The sequence below is a fragment of the Peromyscus leucopus genome, chromosome 19 (genome assembly GCF_004664715.2).
Source record: "Peromyscus leucopus breed LL Stock chromosome 19, UCI_PerLeu_2.1, whole genome shotgun sequence".
Lineage (NCBI taxonomy): Eukaryota > Metazoa > Chordata > Mammalia > Rodentia > Cricetidae > Peromyscus > Peromyscus leucopus.
Window position 1 is genome coordinate 3588689 of NC_051079.1, and position 19825 is coordinate 3608513.

The 19825-nt window shown below is 41.0% G+C and overlaps 1 protein-coding gene across 6 annotated transcripts in view; it reads right to left on the bottom strand.

Annotated features, from left to right (window-relative positions):
- Osbpl1a (oxysterol binding protein like 1A) overlaps positions 1-19825 on the bottom strand; it is a 187676-nt gene that overhangs the window by 115073 nt on the left and 52778 nt on the right. For 5 of the 6 annotated variants that reach the window (XM_028876667.2, XM_028876666.2, XM_037196958.1 and 2 more), the window contains 2 exons: positions 13521-13643; positions 7083-7164 (listed from right to left, as the gene is read on the bottom strand). In XM_028876667.2, coding sequence (XP_028732500.1) covers positions 7083-7164; positions 13521-13643 — 205 coding nt within the window. Of the gene's footprint in view, positions 1-7082; positions 7165-13095; positions 13193-13520; positions 13644-19825 lie in introns of those variants that run through there. The other variant, XM_037196960.1, reaches the window with a different exon arrangement.

Below are 19825 nucleotides of genomic sequence, written 5' to 3' on the forward strand. Positions count from 1 at the left end.
ACTTGCTTGTTAACCGGCTAAGAAAGTAGCACATGCTGGATGTCTGGGACTCCAGCAATAGAAACGTAACAGATGTCGCACACTACTGTGAGACGCACAAGAAAAAACAGATCCAGCCTTTGTCTTCCATAAATGTTCTGGGTAATCTAGTAATTTTCCACTTTTGTGACACAAGTGACATTAAGATAAAATCATGGATCTGTTTTTTCTAGGTAAATACCATCACACACTTAGTCATCCCCAATAAAACCTACCTTGTAGATAATTTCTGATTTAGATATTTGATTAATACAAAACAAATATTGCTCAAACCTACAAGGAATATTTAAATGTACTCCAGCAAACTCATTCTAGAAGCTTTCCAAACACACACGCACATACACATTGTTTCATTTCTCTGGAAAATTACTGTTAAAACAAGGTCTTGAGATAAACCTTAATTTCTGTGGCAGTTTGCTTTAAGAGCTGAGGACCCCTGGCTTACGATCCACCTCAGCACTACACAGGCCAGTTCGCACGGGCATACCTCTTAACAACGACATTTACATACTGCTACACATTAAGAAAGGACACCTGGACTTTTAGAAAGGTGATCAACTATGAATCACCAAAAACATGTTTTAGGCTGTTAATATATGGAAACAACTAAACTGCCATGCATGAATGCAAAATAGCCACTATGTTACCTTATTTGACCTCCTATAATAATGTAATTGCTAAGTTTGAGGTAAAAATTATTTTTGGACTAAAATTATTTTTAAAGTCATGAAAGCTGCTAGAAGATCATATTGGAAAAAGCTTAACTTTAGAAACATATAAAAAGCTCACAATCTGTCATTTTTCATGATTATACTGTACAATTTTTAATTGGATAAGCTTTAAAAATAATTAGAACATACTTGATTCTTTTGTCTATGTAGCAAATTAAATCTCATGTATTATGAAAATGATAGTATAAAAAGTAGATTATTGAATCTACTCTGAAAAGAAAAAAGATAATGATAGGATAAAAAAGTAGATTATTGAATCTACTCTGAAAAGAGGGAGAATATAGATATGAGATAAATGGCAGATTATTGAATCTACTGTTAAAAAACAACTACTAGTTTTAAATATTTTACATTGGATTGGATTTTTGTATAATGTATACAAATTTTATGTATTGACACAAATTTGAGATTAATTTGTTAGAACATACTGTATATATGTTTCTAATCTTGTTCAAGGTATTGTACCTAAACAGTTAATTTAACAATGTAATGCAAATTGCTAGTCCTTGAAAGTTATTATTACCAACTAATTAGGATATAAAGAAATGCAAGTTAGTAGTCATTACAATCAAGCTTGTAAATCATATTAGGTATATTTTCAAGGTCAAATATATATTTTAGATAAACAGGTCATCTTCAAATACTTCAGATACATTTAAGATGTATGACAATGAGACATGTCTGCTCCTGGCAGCCACCAATCTACTTCAGAGAAGATGATGAACATTGAAGAAAACTCCACATGGAGTTTTAGCCACTGGGCAAGAAAATGCCCTTGCCTTGACTGCTGACAGTATGCTATCCAAATGGACAAGCAGGACACAAAAGAAAGGACTGCCAAACCTTGCCAAGACAAGGTAGGGCAGCCCTTCAGAAAAATTCCTGCTTCATAGATAAGTCTGTCACTTATGCTAGACCTGTGGGCTGAAGATGGATGCCCCAACATTGCAGAGGAACCTTGGGTGACTGTCCAGGCAGCTAGCTATTTCTGTCATTTCTCACATTTTTTGGAAGTCGCTTGTTTGCACTTCCTGCTTACTCTGTAAATATTATTTCCTTCTTGGGTCTCTGAGTGAGTTAAAAATTAGATAGTTATAGTTTTCCTTGTTAACAAATTCAAAAATGAAACTCACTAAAGATGGATAAGTTTGAAATACATCAAAAGCTAGTTTTAGGTTGGCAATACAAGTTAGGATAGGAAGTAAATTAGGTACAACATTTTGGACTCACCAAAATAGGATAAATAATGGAGTATTTTCTCTGAATTTGTCAAATGTTAATGGACTGGACATTGTTAATGTTATTCTTGACTGTATATATTATATATACTTATTGTACTTATTGTATATAGTTTTTCTTATATTAGTTATAAGCTTCTTTTATTATTTTAGACAAAAAAAAAAAAAGAGGAAAAAGCAAAGACATGAGATCTCAAGTACTAGGATTAAAGGTGTGTACCACCACTGCCTGGCTCTGTTTCTCTCCTAGACTGAGTCAACCTCATGTAGTCCAGGGTGGCTTTGAACTCAGAGATACAGATGGATCCCTGCCTCTCAAGTGCTAGGATAAAGGTGTATTCCACCACTGCCTGGCCTCTATGTTTAATCTAGTGCCTTGTTCTGTCCTCTGATCCTCAAATTTTATTAGGGTACACAATATATCACCACACAACTTAGGCAACCTTCTATCACAGAACAGTCCATTACTCTCTCTAATCCTAAGACACTATCAACATTGCTGTGAGCCAAGCTGTTGGTTTAAAAATACCTGTTTACCTGGAAGAGCCTCCTTTTTTTCCTTCTAGATCTTGTGTGAGATATTACTTCTCTAGGTGTCATATGTCCTGATATTCACAAGTTTCTCAGATGGAAAATATATGGATTGCCTTCCCAACCCTAGTTCAACTGTCATCCTCCTTCAAGATCTCTGTGGGCTGATGGCAACCCTAACCCATGCATCTGTTGCTCCACTCTGCTGTCCACATAAACTCTACACCTCTTTACCACACAGCTACCTGGGAAATCCAGGCGACTGAGAAGCTGCCTCAGAAAACAAGGGGCTCTGAGGAATGACCTCTGTCTACATGTGTGCATACACATAAAGAATAAAAGTAATTTTTCAGTCTGACTTTCCTACTGGATCAGAATCAAATAAACACCTCACAAAATCAGTACTCTTTCCTGAAAGTGAAGACAATGAGACATACAAAAAAAAAAATCAAATCTTTTAATAATCGTCTGTATAAAATTGTAACTTGAAAGAAAAAACCCAAGAAATAGAACAGTATAGATAACCCAAGAATATAAACTGACCAGCTGGCTCAAATTAAGATGTTAGTTTGGAAACAGTCATGCACTGGGTGTGTACATCGGAATGCTCTATGTATTGGTATCTGTATGTGTATGTAATTTATAGTAACTGCACTAAAGAATATAAGATACATAGCTCAAAGCACAGTATTAAACTGGTTAAACAATAAAAAGACAGCAGTGGTGTGATAAAACTCAGACAAACAAATGCAGCATTCTTTGACACTGTCAGACACCCAGTGAAGGGAGTGATTGTGGGTCAGAGGAAGCAACTGTGAGGCAGAGGGCCGACTTGAATCTTAAGAGCACTGGCATCACTGCTCCTGAAGGCAGGCTGGGTAAAAGTCCTACCTGAAGTACTGTCTTAGAGAGGACAGTGTCACGGTACGGGCAAGGCGACTCTAGAGAGGCGCTAAGATCTCATGTCCCATTGACTGAGCAGCGACCATGCAGAAGGCACCAGGCCAGGTGCTGAGACGAACCTTTAAGAAGGGCATGCCTCTTGTGCTTTTCTGTTCCTTTTTATATTCTGGTTTGTTTGGGGGTTTTGTTTGTATGCTTTCTAAAAAGGAAGAAATAAAGGTGTCTCCACACCCTTTCTTGGGTGAGTGGGGAGGAGGGGAGGATCTGAGAAGAGCTGTTGGGGAAAACCCATGGTCAGAATATATTGTATTAAAAATTTTTACAAAAAAGATATTAATTTGTGAGTTATAAAAATAATATTTTAATGCACAAAGAAAGTTCCAGAGGAAAAAAAAGGAATGACAAAGTCTATCTTTGCAGAGCTTGTATCTAGAAAGGGGGGTAGGCTCGAAGACTTCAGAATACATGGAAAAAATGTAACGTAAATAGGAAAAAGAATGAATCATATTTAAATATGATTTTTTGAAAGCTGGGTCTTTCCAGGAGACCCTATTAGCTCAACTAAACAGGAGCAGGCAACAGCAGCACTATGGCTTTAAATTGATATCTGTATAATGAGTAGAGAGTCAATTATAACTACCTATACTTTAGAAAGATCGTGTTGCCATGGAGAAACAAGTATTTTTACATTATTTTAGTGTGTGTGTGTGTGTGTGTGTGTGTGTGTGTGTATACCATGGCACACATGTGGAGGTCAAAGGGCAACATGAAGTCTGTTCTCTTTTTCCACCATGTGGGTTTCAGGGACTGAACTAGGTCACCAGGCTTCACAGCAAGCACCTTTACCTGCTGGGCTGTCGTTCAGTCTACGAAACACATTTTAAAACTTTCATCTTCAATTTCTGGAATCCGAAAGGCATGAAGACTAGACATTACAAAGTCAAGGGATTAAACCAAAAAGGAGACAAAAGTGAGTGAGAAACAAACTAGAAAACAGTTCTTAGAATGATCAGAACGCAGCACAGAAGGAACAGGAAGCAGCTCAGCAGAATTCCTGCTTAGCACGGCAAGGCCGAGGTTCAATCCCTGCACAGAGCCAGCACACACCAGCACATCTGACTGCCGCACAAAGACGGGGGCATTTTCAGAGACTAAGAGCTAGGGGATAAAATAAGAAAGTTCCACACGTCTGCCATTTTTCTCTTCTGGTACAAGAGGAAAAAAGGAACAAAAATTTTAAGAGAAAATGATTTAAAGGTCACTACTGAGTCTGTATGCTAGGAACAGACTCAAGCAAGTCATACACAGAGCAAGAACATCCAAACCTACAGGCAGAGTAAAACCCAGAACATCAACGGCACAGTCTGAAGCTGTGCATCACCAAAAGAGGCAGAAGAAGACAGACTGCCGGGAAAGCATCCTATTGAAAACATGAAGTCAGAAGAGGGTGGGACTGTGTCTTCAAAATGCTCAGCATCGGGCCTGGGATGTAGCTCAGAGATCAGAGGGCCAGCCTTGCATACTTAAGACCTATGAATCAAGGGGGGGGGGGAAATCAAGAAAAAAGTGGAAACAAATAAGAGCAAAATTAAGACACACACACATGCATACACACAAAATAAATTAAATGTAATACATTTAAAATAAATCAGTGAACCCAGAGGGGAAGAGCATGATATAAAAAGCTACAGGCATTAACTGTGGGATAACTGCGGGCCAGAATGAAAATCACAGCAGTTTCTCATCTTCCGCACTATTCTGGTTTGTTCAATCATTCGTTCTTTCTTTTCTCTCTCTCTCTCCCCCCTTCCTTCCTCCATCCCTTCCTTTTTTCTTCCTCCTTTCATATCTCTTCTCTCTTCTCTCTTCTCTCTTCTCTCTTCTCTCTTCTCTCTTCTCTCTTCTCTCTTCTCTCTTCTCTCTTCTCTCTTCTCTCTTCTTCTTCTTCTTCTTCTCTCTTCTCTCTTCTTCTTCTCTCTTCTCTCTTCTTCTTCTCTCTTCTCTCTCTCTCTTCTCTCTTCTCTCTCTCTCTCTCTCTCTCTCTCTCTCTCTCTCTCTCTCTCTCTCTCTCTCTCTTTAAACCCAGACAGGGTTTAATTCTGTAGAGCAGGCTGGCCTTGAACTCAGAGACCCACCTGTCTCTGCCTCCCTAGTGCTGGGATTAAAGGTGTGCACCACCACTGCCTGCCATATTTTGGTTGTTTCTAAAAGGTCTTAGTGATTTGAACAACCTCACATCTAATAACCAGACATATACTCCTTTCTCCCTGACTCTTAGAGAAATAAGTTGCAAGTGTATAAGCTAGATAAGTAGTAGTCATTTGTTTCATTCCCCAGAGAAAGGGGAGGGGGATGGAGGGAAGAAAGAAAAGAAAAGGGCAGAGGGAGGGAGGGAGAAACAGGGATTTCATATCTGTGTCATGCTTAAGGCTGGGAGACACCACTCTCAGAGGTGAGGAGGGCTGTGTGGAGCAACAGGACCAGCAGCTGCCACACTGGGGAGGGGAGGGACAGGAAGACCAAGAACCCCGAAGAATGAAGCAGTGGTGCCATAAACAGACCTGGGGCATGGGACAGATAGGGGAAGTCAACAGAGCTGTGGGGCCATGGCCCAGGAGGCTGTGTTAGCCCTAAGGCAAGGCTCCTATTCTTACAGAGTAAAGCTGCTGCCCCGTTAAAGACTGGTAACATGCTTTCAGAGCTGGTTCTCTTTTATTTCAGCTAAGGCTCTCTGAAGACACTCACATGAGACAGCCATAATCACTACATCACCGTGCCTCGTTCTTTCTGTGACCTGGAGGAAACTTTGCTCGTAATGCTAAATTCTCTGCCCACAGCAGAGATGATTCTGCCAGCTTTCCTTTCTGCACCAAGCACGTAAAACCGAAATGTAAACCTAAACAGAGCATGCTCAGGAATGTGCCCACCCCTACACGTGCATTCCTGTATGAGCATGTGTGGGTCTCCTGATAAACGCTCTTTGTTCAAGCTCAGCACTGTGTTCAAACAATGCCAGTGCTCTCCTTACTCAAGGATCAGTGTCTGCTCTGGTGGTGCTACGGGTCTGTGCACTCACCAGGACGAACCCCATTTTGTCCTGTTATAGAGGAGCAGAGAGAAGCCCTTGATCTACTTCTCCCACCCTCTCCACCCATCCCTTGAGAGGCCTTCCTGTCTGCTGAACCCATCAGAGGTCCAGTCTAAGCAGGTCTCAGGAAAGGAGCTTTGTTCTACAAGGCACGGCAGAATGGGTGTGGAGGAACATACCACCACAGGTGCAAAAGAAAGCATCAGTCTAACATTTTTCAAAGCAATGTTATCAGAATGAGAAACGGAAGCTGGCAAGACAGCTCAGTGGTTAGAGGTCTCACACAGCCACGCCTGACAACCCGAGTGCCATTCCCCTGGACTCACGGGATGGAAGGAAAGAATTGACTCCTATATGTCGTCCTCTGTCCTCCACAGGCAAGCTATGGCACAAACAAGCAGGCATGGTGCCATACACCCAGAGCGACACACACAAAGTCTAAAATGGGCAGCCACACAAATTGACAGAAGGTCAAGGTAATTCATGTTTTCTCTCTCTCTCTCTCTCTCTCTCTCTCTCTCTCTCTCTCTCTCTCTCTCTCTCTCTCCTTACCTTTGGCCACGTCACACTCCTTAATCATTTTGAGAAAGTTGTAAATTTCCCTATCTAGTCTCTGTTGACATGTTTGTGCTCTCTGAAAGAAAAAAAAGCAAAATTAAGCCAATAAAGGACTTCCAAAATTACTTATGCATTAATGTTTCTATCAAAATTTGCAATTCAGATATATAAGGCTCTTTACAAAAGGATATGAATGAAACATTTCATCGAGTAGTTTAATAAAAATAAGTATTGAATTCCAAACACACTCAGCATCAGTCATGCAGACAGCACACGACTGCATTATTCTGCAATGCTCTCATTACACCATGCATATTCAGAGTTAATTTCTTTGATTTGCTAGATATGAATAAATTTCCCCAAAAAATTATAAAATGCATTTCTTTTTTCTTAAATGCATTTCTTAAGGATACATTTTAAAACTGTTTTTTGTTTAAAAAAAAATCCAGATGGCCCTAACATTTGGAAATCACAAGCTGATTCTTCATTCAGCATTTTAAATACACACTGCCACCACCCACACCATCAGACCAAGCAGGACATTTTCTTAAGTAAGTTGAAGCTTAAGTAAGTGAAAACAAGGTAAAGTCAATGATGGAGAGCAGTCTTCCTTGAAACTTTAAATTTCTTCATAGGAAGATTCCTAGCAGTAAAACGTGAATACAAAAATTCCTCATCAAACTTGCATCCCAGCCTGGAGCAGATTCAAAGAACAAAGTGCAAATCACTGTTGGTTTTAAGCTGGTTTTATATAGCAAAAAGAATAAGCAAGAAAATCATGCTGGAATTGCTGGTGTGGTAAATGAAAATGTTTATTCTGTGAACCAAGACTTTGTAAATATTAGAATCACTACTGTGGGCAGAGTAATGGACTCAGCTTCTTACTCTGTCCTTGGAACATAAACTGGTGCATCACAAAACATCTGCTTATTCAAAATTAAACTAGTGCAGCTGTGTGCCAAGGTGACACAGGTAAGCACTCTTTTCTCCTATTTCACTTTATAAATTTTTTAGCTCTTATAAAGCTCAACCCAACCACAGTAGAATTATTCATGGGACCACATTAGTGACAGGTAATGTTCTCTTTTAAATGTGTATTAGCCCTTCTGTTTTGAGACTCCTAATGACATCTAAATATAACATACATTTACTTATTTATCAAGAGAGGAATGCTTATACTGTGTAATTTAAAACCCTATAAAGAGAGGGCTGATTTGCTGCTCATTTTTCCACACTGTCTGTGAATACAGGTTGAAAGGCGGGAAGCCCCTCCAGAAACACTCCCTGAACTAAATGCATCCTCTTGACTTATTAATAGAAGACCATTCTCCCACCATGCACATTACTATTCCTGCTCATGGCGAAGTCAATGCCACTGCTTACTCACTTCCTTCCCATGGTGCAGGTGGGCTGAGGAAGCACCAGCTCCACCTGCAGACTTCTGGTCAGATGCACTGCACAGCTCCTGGGTCTAACTAGGTGAACCACACCCTCAACAGTACCATCTGTCAATACTGGAGTCACATGCCCCTTCATTTAGCATACTTATGTCAAAGCTTTTTTAAAAAAATGCTTCTTTGCCCACTGGTTTAAAAGGGACATAAAAGTTAGCTACAGAAGAGTCCATGAACACCAGTATTAACATAACTCTTGACTGACACTAAGATAGGACAGAAGTTTTCAATACAATAAAATAAAGTACATTCTCTAATTTACCATCACCCTCATTAATAGTTATAAAAAGCAAAAAAATCTTCTGGGCTAGGCAGTAACCACACATCTATCAATCCTGGTACTGAGGAAGAAGCCAAGGCCATAGTATCATGAATTCTGGCCCAGCCTGGGCCATGTCTCAGAAAAATAGTGCTTGTGAACACTTTGTGACATCTAGCAAGGTGCCTCGCTGTTGACTTCTACATCATTAACCGTATGCCAGGGAAACTGGAGTTTTAAATTTCATTTATTCATTATATAAGGGAAGTCCCACTGTAAACATCATCCTAACAGTAACATCTGACAGTATTTTTAACTTTACCCAAGTTATCTCGGCAGAGTATCTACAGAACAAGGGTGACACCCATGAGCACAGAGGCCCAGTGCACCAGAGAGCTCCGACAGTGAGCAGTCCACACAACACGCATCTCCTGTTCCAACGTCTGTCCACATACTCTCTAGCTATCACTTTCACTGACTCAAGATGATGTTCATCCACCTTGTCCTGACTAGGAGGGTCACTTAAAACTGCATCAAGGGAGTGGGTAGGAAGGAGCTACAACTATTTGCTAGAGAATCTATAGTTGATTAAGAAGAGAAGCACAGTCCTTAGTATTTAGCAATAAAAGGTAACTACTAAATATACATACCACTATGGACCGTACAGCTCTGTCCCCATGCAACTGGAGAGCAAGAAATGGGCAGCGCTTCTAACAACGCTGCTGCCATGAGCCTCAACAGCCAGAGACAGGACTCTGTCAGGTGGGGGGCAAGGTCTGCGTCCTGTGTGACAGGCAAAGGGTTCACACAAGGTTCAAAACCATAAATGCCTGAAAATAACAGACTGTAGACCCTAACATTTGCAGGAAACAGCGCTGTGGAGAGCAGTACCTAGTGACCACCGATAAGCATCTTTTTTGTTTTGTTTTGTTTTTTCGAGACAGGGTTTCTCTGTGTAGCTTTGGTGCCTGTCCTGGATCTCACTCTGTAGACCAGGCTGGCTTCAAACTCACAAAGATCCATCCGCCTGGCTCTGCCTCCCGAGTGCTGGGATTAAAAGCATGCGCCACCACCGCCTGGCACCTATAAGCTTCTTAACTCCAGCCAGATCCAGACTCTGTCTTCTCTTGTGAGGCTTGCAATCCACAGCACATGTTTGTTCTTCTGGTGCCCGGTGACTGGCCTGACCCTGTAACTGTCCTAATGTTTTACACTGTAATAGATATTCACAGAAAAAGTAAAAACTAAAAACTAAAAGTAAAAACTAAAGTGATCTGGAAAGAGCAGTGACTCTCCCTCATACACTGGACTGCCATCCCTGGAGCCCCTGCTTGCCCTGGTCCCTGTCCACAGGTGGAACTGCCCATTCCCCTCCCTCCAGGGCCGCTCTCCACCACATAAACGTGGATGTGCACGTCCTACTGTCCACCCTTCTTTTCACCCAAGTAATAGCTTCCGTTAGTCTGTTTCTGCTTTTTTGAAGCAGGGTCTAAATGTAACCCTGGCTAGCCTGAAAATCACTGTGTAGCCCAGGCTACCCTCAAGCTCTAGGCAATCCTGCTGCCTTAGCCTCCCGAGAGCTGGGATTACAGGTATGCCCACTGTACCTGACTCTCCACTCTTTTCAGGCTATGCACCCAAGTTCATCAGCACCTCAGGTCTGCCACATCGTGTGGCTGCACTGTCTATCAATCCCTCGGTTTGTGCAAGTGCACCTTGCTGCATATTCATTTTAGTTAAGAATCACTTAACTAAATAAGTTAAATAAACAAACTCACTTTATTTTGTCATTTGGTTTAAATTTAGCATTCTCTGTTAATTATTCTGTATACCACAAATACAGTTGAGATCCTAAAGAATTGAGGTGTCATCAACAAACAAACCCTCTCTTGCTGATACGATATTTTGTTTGTGGTCTGACAAATAAAGCTTACCTGGAGATCAGAGGGCCGAGCTAACCACTAGTTAACCATATAGGCCAGGCAGTGGTAGCACACACCTTTAATCCCAGCACTTGAGAGGAGGAAGCAGGAAGATCAGGAGTTCAAGGCCACCCTTGAATCAGTCTAAAAGAGAATCAGGGCAGGTTGGTGGTGGCATACACCTTAGTTCCAACACTTGGGATCTCAAGCCTTTGAGGATTCGTGGAGACAGGATCTCCCTCATTCAGTCTGAGGATTCATAGAGACAGGATAGTCTCTAACGGCTGCTGTTCTGCTGCTCTGATCTTTCAGCTTTCACCCTGATATCTGACTCCAGGTTTTTACTGTTAGGACTAATCAGGACTGTGCTTCACTCATGTGGTTAGCACCACCCAAGGGGCTGTGAGTTCATCCATTGATGACGACAGAAACACTCTGCCCGCTTGTACCCCGAGCTCTTGAGATGTTCTGGTTAAAATGAGAAACTGAGCCAGTTACCACAGCTATGCCTGTAATCCCAGCACTCAGAAAGCCAAAGCCAGTTCAAGGCCAGCCCGGGCTATACAGCAAGACTGTTTCAAAATAAGGCCAAAGTGAGTTAGTGAAATCTTAGTGTCTTTTTTGTCGACTTAAATATGAACAATCATGTGTGGCTGGCATTGATGGTACTGGGCCCTGCAAACCAATAGGAAGCTTGGCTTCCTCTCCTAAGCTGTTCCCTGACACACTCTGACACAGCATGAAATGTTTCTCTTCTCCATAACCTCAAGGCAGTGACAAAGGCTTAAAGAAAAGCTATTCCGTTTTTAGAGGCCTCAGTCTGAAGGATGAAAAAAATGAGACCAAGTTCACAGAATGACTACTTTCTCAATATGGACACATGCCCCACTTACTTTTTGTCAAAAGGAATGCTGAGGGAATAATATTAGTTTATAGTTAATTTCAACGACTAGTGAGTATGCTAGTTAGTCCCAGCACCTGACTTCCTCAGTGTCTGTGGACACCAAGAATAAATTTTTTCCATCATCTGGCCCACAGAATTTCCTTTAACTTCACCCAAGGGTCGAAGTATCTAGAGTCATTCTGCCTAAGCTGCCTGCAAATATTCACACACCATTTCAGATTTCCTCCATTCTGAACAAGGGCTCAGACACGAGAATCAGAATTCTCACAGTTACCATCCAAAGTCCACAGCAGCACAGAGAGGTCTGCAGCCTATAACCCGAACACACTCACACTGGCTAAATCCTCACTGACTCCAGACACGCACTACATATAGCTTAAGGGAAAAACTTGATGGTTTTAAGTCAAAAGAAAAAAGTGTTTAAAAAGGAATGAAATACAATGTAGAACTGAACTGATAACCTGCTTGAAAATCTGAAAAACATATTTTTAAAAATTTGTCTTTAACCATGTGTCTTCATAGGGAAGCTAATATGTTTTCATTTTACTTATAGCTCCCATTTAAAATGTCTCAAATTACCATAATCCCAGAAGATACTACTTGCTTTGTAAATCCATATACAATTTATCACTCATATTGAAGGTAAATAAATAGGAAGGCATTCTCTTCACTTAGGAAATATTGACTACATCTTAAAGCATTTAGCATAGTTTTAAAAACTTTACTTAACATTTAGTCATGCATTTAAATCTTCCCTATTTTCCAAATCTCTGTTTTAAAAGATTTATTTTTACTTATGTGTAGGTGTGTCTTTCTCTATGTGAATGTGCACAGAGTGCAGATGCCAACAGAGGCCAGAAAAAGGGCGCTGTAATGCCCTAGAGCTGGCATTACACGGTCTGAGTGCTAGGGCCTGGACTCTGCTCCTCTACAAGAACAGCAAGTATTCTTAACTGCTGAGCTCTCCAGCCCCTATTTCCTAAGTTTTGACGTCATTCTAAATGTTCTGGTAGATGTGATTTTTGTAAAATCCACTGGTCTAAGAATTACATTTATATTCTACTTTACAATAGCACAGATGGGACAATCATTAACAAAGCCCAGCTGATATCTTCAACAAAGCATGGATGAGTCTACCATAAATTAAAATTAGGAATGATGGCGCCTAACATTCTCATCTGAGATTAGAAGCTCTTATGTGGATGAAACTCTGTAGACATTAGTAAACTTAACTTCATTAGACTTGTTTATTTAGAAACATGCAAATCCTTTAAACAACCCACTTAATTTTCATATAATTAAATTTAGTAGGAAAATTCATGTACTGTGAGAGAACTATTTAAACTGAAACAGGTGTTCCCTTGTAGTTCTCACTCTCCCAGATCCACCAACATTTACGACCAACAAGATGCATTTTAAAGATATATCCAGAAAAGTAATCAACACCTGCTCCCCACAAAATACCTACTGTCAGGAATGGATAAGGTAGAGTTGTCACTTCAGATAAGGATGTCTCCACTCATTACTGTGCTTTACCCTATCCCTAAGCAGTGCCCGATACATATTGCAAGCAGTTTTAAATGAAACTACTGACCAAGAAATATGTCACTATGGTTGCATTATTGAAACTGAAATATGCAGTGAAGTCATAAAGGAGAGCAGGCCAGGCTCCACATTTCCCACCTACTGGAGGCAGTTTCCAAAAACAAATGTATTTAACATAAAAACAGGTTACTAACATGACAACATTTTCACCAGGACATTTTACAGTACTGTCACAGCAGAGGTAGATCAGGAGAGTGCAAGTAGACAGAGAGCAATAGGATTTCTATGGGCAGACATTCCCAGAAAGCATGCTGAGTTAGGTATACAGGTTGAATTGTGTCTGCTCACCTCTAAAGACTCCTTCAGGTCCATGGGAGAAACCTCATCTTCTTCTTCCTCGTCAGTCACCTGGTCCTGGGAACAGTAGTGAGTGCTGTACGCAGAGTGTTCCTCGATGGCTTCGAGCCACTTCTGAAACAATCCAAGAATTACATAAAAACATTTTCACTCCAAAGAAATAGTAATAATCTATGAAGTATAAAATTTACATAGAAGAAATAACTATGGCCGGGCGTTGGTGGCACACGCCTTTAATCCCAGAACTCGGGAGGCAGAGCCAGGCGGATCTCTGTGAGTTCGAGGCCAGCCTGGGCTACCAAGTGAGCTCCAGGAAAGGCGCAAAGCTACACAGAGAAACCCTGTCTCGAAAAACCAAAAAAAAAAAAAAAAAAAAAAGAAAGAAATAACTATGGCAAAAAAAGAACCCAAAATGACATTCTGAATATTTCTTGCCTATGACCTGTCTGCATAAAAAGATATTCCTAGTGCTTTAAAAAATATCCTCTATACATATATGTATTAATTAGTACACAAATATATTACAGAAATTAATTCAAAATAACAAATGCCCCTGATAGTCTTTAAACTTCCCTCTGAAACTTCACAAGCCAGGCAGGCCTCCATCCTCTGCACTGCTCTCAACCAACATTCTTATCTTCCAAGTTCCCACTGAATATCCCACAGAGGTGTAGTGAAGTTCCCTTCATAGGTCTGTGAGAGCTGGAGCTGGAGGGAACAGGTTTCCCTCTGGCTACGGCCCTGGCGGCCTAACCACTGCTGGTAGTGGTGGAGCTGCAGTTGCTGATTCAGACAGCTGTGGCTTAAAAGGCAGCCACCATCTAAAAAAGGACAACACAACCTAGATGTCTGTCAACAGAAGAATGGATAAAGAAAATGTGGTATATTACACAATGGAATATTATTCAGCTTAAAGAATGAAATCATGAAATGTGCAGGTAAATAGTTAGAACTAGAAAAAACTATCCTGAGTGAGGTGACCTAGATCCAAAATGACAAATATGGTACATATTCGCTTATATGTGGATGGTAACTGTTAAGTCTTCATTCAATAAGCAGGCTACAGTGCATATAACCACAGAGGTTATGTATAGAGTAACGGACCTGGGGCTGGATCTTCCTACGAAGGACAAATTGAACAGATAGTTACTGAATGGGGGGGTAGAACAAGAGGATCAAATGGGGAGGGGAAGTGAAGAGGGGGTGAGAGAGGGAATACAGGAAGGGATAGCTGAAAATAAGGGCCATTTGAGGGGCTGTAGGAAAACCTAACACAGTAGAAACGTCTTACCATATATACACACATGAAGAAATCTAAATGAAATCAGCAAATAGCAGGGTAGACAAAGCCCCAACTAGAAACTCTCATCAACAAATGAAACTTCCAGTTCTGGCAATGGGTTACATTTAATCAAGTTTCTTGCCGAAGGAACCCCATTGACACCCCCAAATCATCTAGGCTGTTGTCAGGGCTGTGGGATGTTCTCCACAGACTGATGGTAAGGGCCTATGGCTAAAGACAACATCTAGACAACTCACTGAGCATGGAGAAGTCGAGCTGGTGCCCACCTAGAGCCTCCACCCCACTGACTCGCCCTCTTGGTACTAGGAGGTGCTCTGCAGATTACCAGAGGAGAAAGGCAAACAGAAGCCATCTAAAAACCCTTCAGTCCACAACAGTGAGCTGCCGGCCAGAGACACCGGTGCAGGAGTGGCGCAGGCCTGTGCACATAGCCAGCCATCATCTGACGGACGTAAGGCCCGCCCCATGGGGGACTCCCATACCCGACACTGCTTGGATGCCCAAGAACCTGAACTGAAACAGGAGCACTTCAAACACGCCTGTTCTGCTAAAGGAACGTAGCAGCACAGTGACTCCAGTGACATTCCACCATCCTCACAGAGCAGTGCCTTCCTCACTTGTTGTCAGAAGCCTCCCCCTGCAGTAAACGGGAACAACAACAGACCCACAACAGACCAAAGTGCACAGTGAGAGACTGTGGAACACGCGGTCCTCAATGGGAATTCTCAATCAAATCCCTCCCCTCAGAGCTCAGGGAAACTATAGAGGATTCCAAGGAACAGGCCTTCTAAACACAGCGGGACGGACACACATAGGAACTCACAGAGACTGTTAGCATGCACAGTCCTTGCAGTGGTCTAAACCAGACAGGGTCCCAGAGCTGAAGGGGAAGTAGACACAAGACACCATCTCTAACCCAGAAGCTATTTCCAATTGATAACTGCTCACAAAGAAAAAATCAGTTTTCTCCAACGGAGTGTAACACGAATCTTAAAAGGTCTTATTAATGAAAATAAACCTGGAGCAAGGTATTGGGGTGAATGCTGGAAGATCAGAGAAGCAGAACAAACCACAGCCACCTCACCTTGCCAATTCCTCAGCTGATCCTGTTTCCTCAGACTGGAAGCCCCTGAGTCCTCATCTGAATGGATCTCAGCTGAACTGCTGCTCAAAAGCCTAAAAGCTTAACCAGCCTAGTTCCTGGTCCTCATGCCTTATATACCGTTCTGCTTTCTGCCATCACTTCCTGAGATTAATGGTTCTTATTACTATGGTGATATTTTATTTGTACTGAAATGTGATTTTATTTGTATGTTAATAAATAAAGTTGCCTAGGGGTCAGAGCTAATAGCAAGCCATAGCAGAAACTGGGAAGTGGTGGTGCACGCCTTTAATCCCAGCTCTTGGGAGGCAGAGCTCTGTGTGTTCAAGAATACAGCCAGCATGGAGACACACGCCTTTAAGCTCAATACCAACCATAGAAGATCTGGAGGTCTGTATAGACAGGCAGTGATGAGGTGGTCATGTGGTTTGGTTTATAACCAATGAGAAGGCAGAACAGAAATACTATAAAAAGACAGACACACAGGAAGTAGGTCTCTTTCGGAGAGGTAGGACAACAGTGGCAGTGAAGGGTAAGGTTTTTAGCTCTTAGTTATTGCTCTGACCTCTTGGCTCTCATCTCTGTATTGGCTCTGTGTTTCTTATTGAATAAGATGGTTACTTCTACATATTACCATGCCTGGCTGTTTCCAGTGTGGCCTTGAACTCACAGAGATCCAGGTAGATCTCTGCCTCTGGAATGCTAGGATTAAAGGTGTGTGCTACCACTGCCTAACCTCTATGCTTAATATTGTGGCTGTTCTGTTTTCTGACCCCAGATAAGTTCATTAGGGTGCACAATATTTGGGGGAACACAATATCACCACAATGGAGTCTCACTGGGTAGATCCCAGGCCCAGGAGTTGGCCCAGGAACCAACACAAAATGAACTCAATGGCATTTTTGGAGGTTCCTTGTCTCATAATGCTTTGTCTGGGCACTTCTTTTTAAATTCTCTCTCTCTCTCTCTCTCTCTCTCTCTCTCTCTCTCTCCCTCTCCTTCCTTCCATCTTTTCTGTATAGGTCTTTTGAATATATATTATGGTTTTCCAGTGTTGTGTTTTTATGGAATTTCTTTGTGTGCAAATGTGTGTTTCTCAGCATCTATATGTTTTTCTTATGCCTTTTCATACTACTCCTGTTTGTTTATTTTATATTATTTTATTGTTTTTTTTTAGATGCCTGTTTATATTCTAATGATTCTAATAGAAAGGGCATGGATTTAGGTTTGTGGGGAGTCTGGAGAATGAGGGAAGAGTTGGGGGAGACGAAACTGATATCAGAATATATTATATGAAAAAATCTATTTTCAATAAAAAATTAAATTAAAATTAAAATCTGTACTCCACCAAACTGGAAAACTTAAAAGAAATGGATTGATTTTTTGATATATACAACTTACCAGACTGATGACCTCTAGTGAAATAGAAGTAATTAAAAGTCTCTGGATTAATACAAAGTCCAGAGCAAGATGGATTCAGCACAGAATTCTATCAGACCTTCAAAAAAGAATTAACATCAATACTCCTCAAATTATTCCACAAAATAGAAACTGAAAGCATTTCCCAATTGGTTTTACAAGGCCACTATTACCATGACACCAAAACCACACTAAGACAACTAAGAAGAAAATTACAGATTAAATTTCCTTATGAACACAGATGCAAATGATTCTCAACAAAATACTTAAAAACTGAATATAAGAACACATCAGAAAGATTATCCACCATGATCAAGTTGGTTTCCCCAAGGATGAAGGGATGGTTCAACATACATAAATCAATAAATGCAATCTACCACATAAACAGAAAGACAAAAATTACATGAACCTCTCATTAGATACAGAAATGCCTTTGACAAATCTAATATTCTTTTATGATGAAAGTCCTAGAGAGACTAGGGAACACAAGAGATATACTTCAACATAATAGAGGTGATTTACAGCAAGCCCACAGCCAACATCAACTTTAACAGAGAAATTCAAAGCAATCCCACTCAAATCAGAAACAAGACAAGGCTGTCCACTCTCTCCATAGCTATTCAATACAGAACTTGAAGTCTCAGCAAGAGCAACAAGACAACTGAAGGGGATCCAAACTGGAAAAGAAGAAGTCAAAGTCTCTTTATCTGCAGATGATATAATTTTACACATACAAGACCCTAAAACTCCGCCAGGAAGTTCTACAGCTGGTAAACACTTTCAGCAAAGTAGCCAGATGCAAAAACCGCAGCCCTCCTATATACAAATGTCAAACAGACTGAGAAAGAAACCAGGGGACAGCACCTTTCTTTCTCAATAGCCTCAAATACAAAATTAAGTTAAATTAAAAAAAAAAAAAAAAAAGCTGGTGATAACTCTAACCAAGCAAGTGAAAGAACTGTATAATAAAGACACTGAAGAAGATGCCAGAAGACATAAAGGTCTCACATGCTCATGGTTCAGTAGGTTAAAGCTGTGAAATGGCCGTCCTACCAAAGTAATCTACAGATTCAAGAGAACTCCAATACAGTTCCTCACAGACACTGGGGAAGCAATTTTCAACTCCAAATTGAAACACACACACATAAAACAGGATAGCTAAAACAACAGTGAGTAGTAACAAAGGAACCGCTGGAGGTTTCACTACAGAGCTACAGTAGTGAGAACAGCATGGTACTGGCATAAAACCAGGCACTGACCAATGCACCTGAACTGAAAACGCAGGACGTCCACACCTATGTAAACCTGAATTTTGACAAAGTGAAAACACACACCGGAGACAAGACAGCATCTTCACCACATGGTGCTGCCAGTCAAACTGGATAGCTGCATGTAGATACCAACAGATCCATATTTAGCATCCTGCACAACACTCAACTCCAAATGGATCAAGGACAAGACCAGATATCCTGAATATGATAAAAGAGGAAGTAAGGAAAAAGTGTAAACTCACTGACACAAGGAAGACTTTCCAAACAGGACATCAACAGCACAGACACTAAGAGCAACAGTTAATACATGGGCCCTCATGAAGCTGAGAAGCTTCTGAATGGCAAAGGACTACATCATTTGGGCAAAGCAACAACATACAGAAAGGAAAAAAAACTTTACGAATTACACATCTGAGAGGGGGTTGGTATCTAAGATATACAAAGAACTAAAAAAAAGAAGAGAGAGAGAGAGGGAGAGAGAGAGAAACCTCAAAAATCAAGACAATAAATAACTGCTGGGCATGATGGCACACACCCTTAATCCATCACTCAGGAGCAGAGGCGAGTGATCTCTGTGAGCTCAAGGCCAGCCTGGACTACAAAGTGAGTTCCAGGATAGCCAGGGCTTTTACACAGAGAAACGCTGTCTCAAAAAAACCAAAAAATAAATGAAAAGAAAAAAGAAGGGAAGGAAGAAAACAACCATTTTAAAACTGGGTTTTACAGAACTAAGAAGAGTTCTCAAAGGATGAAACAGAAATGGCTAAGAAACACTTAAAGAGCCGGGCGGTGGTGGCGCACGCCTTTAATCCCAGCACTCGGAAGGCAGAGGCAGGCAGAGGCAGGCAGATCTCTGTGAGTTCGAGGCCAGCCTGGGCTACCAAGTAAGTTCCAGGAAAGGCACAAAACTACAGAGAGAAACCCTGTCTCAAAAAACAAAAAAAAAAAAAAAAAAAGAAAAGAAAGAAACACTTAAAGAAATGTTCAACATCGTTAGTCATCAGGAAAATGCAAACAAAAACTACCTTGAGACTGACTCCCTCTGACACCTGTCAGAATGGTTAAGATCAATAAAACAAAAGACACCTCATGCTGGTGAGGATGTGGAGAGAGGGGACACGTATTCATTGCTCATGTATAAACTGGGACTAGATCTACCTCAAGATCCAGCTATACCACTCTTAGGCATAGACCCCAAAGT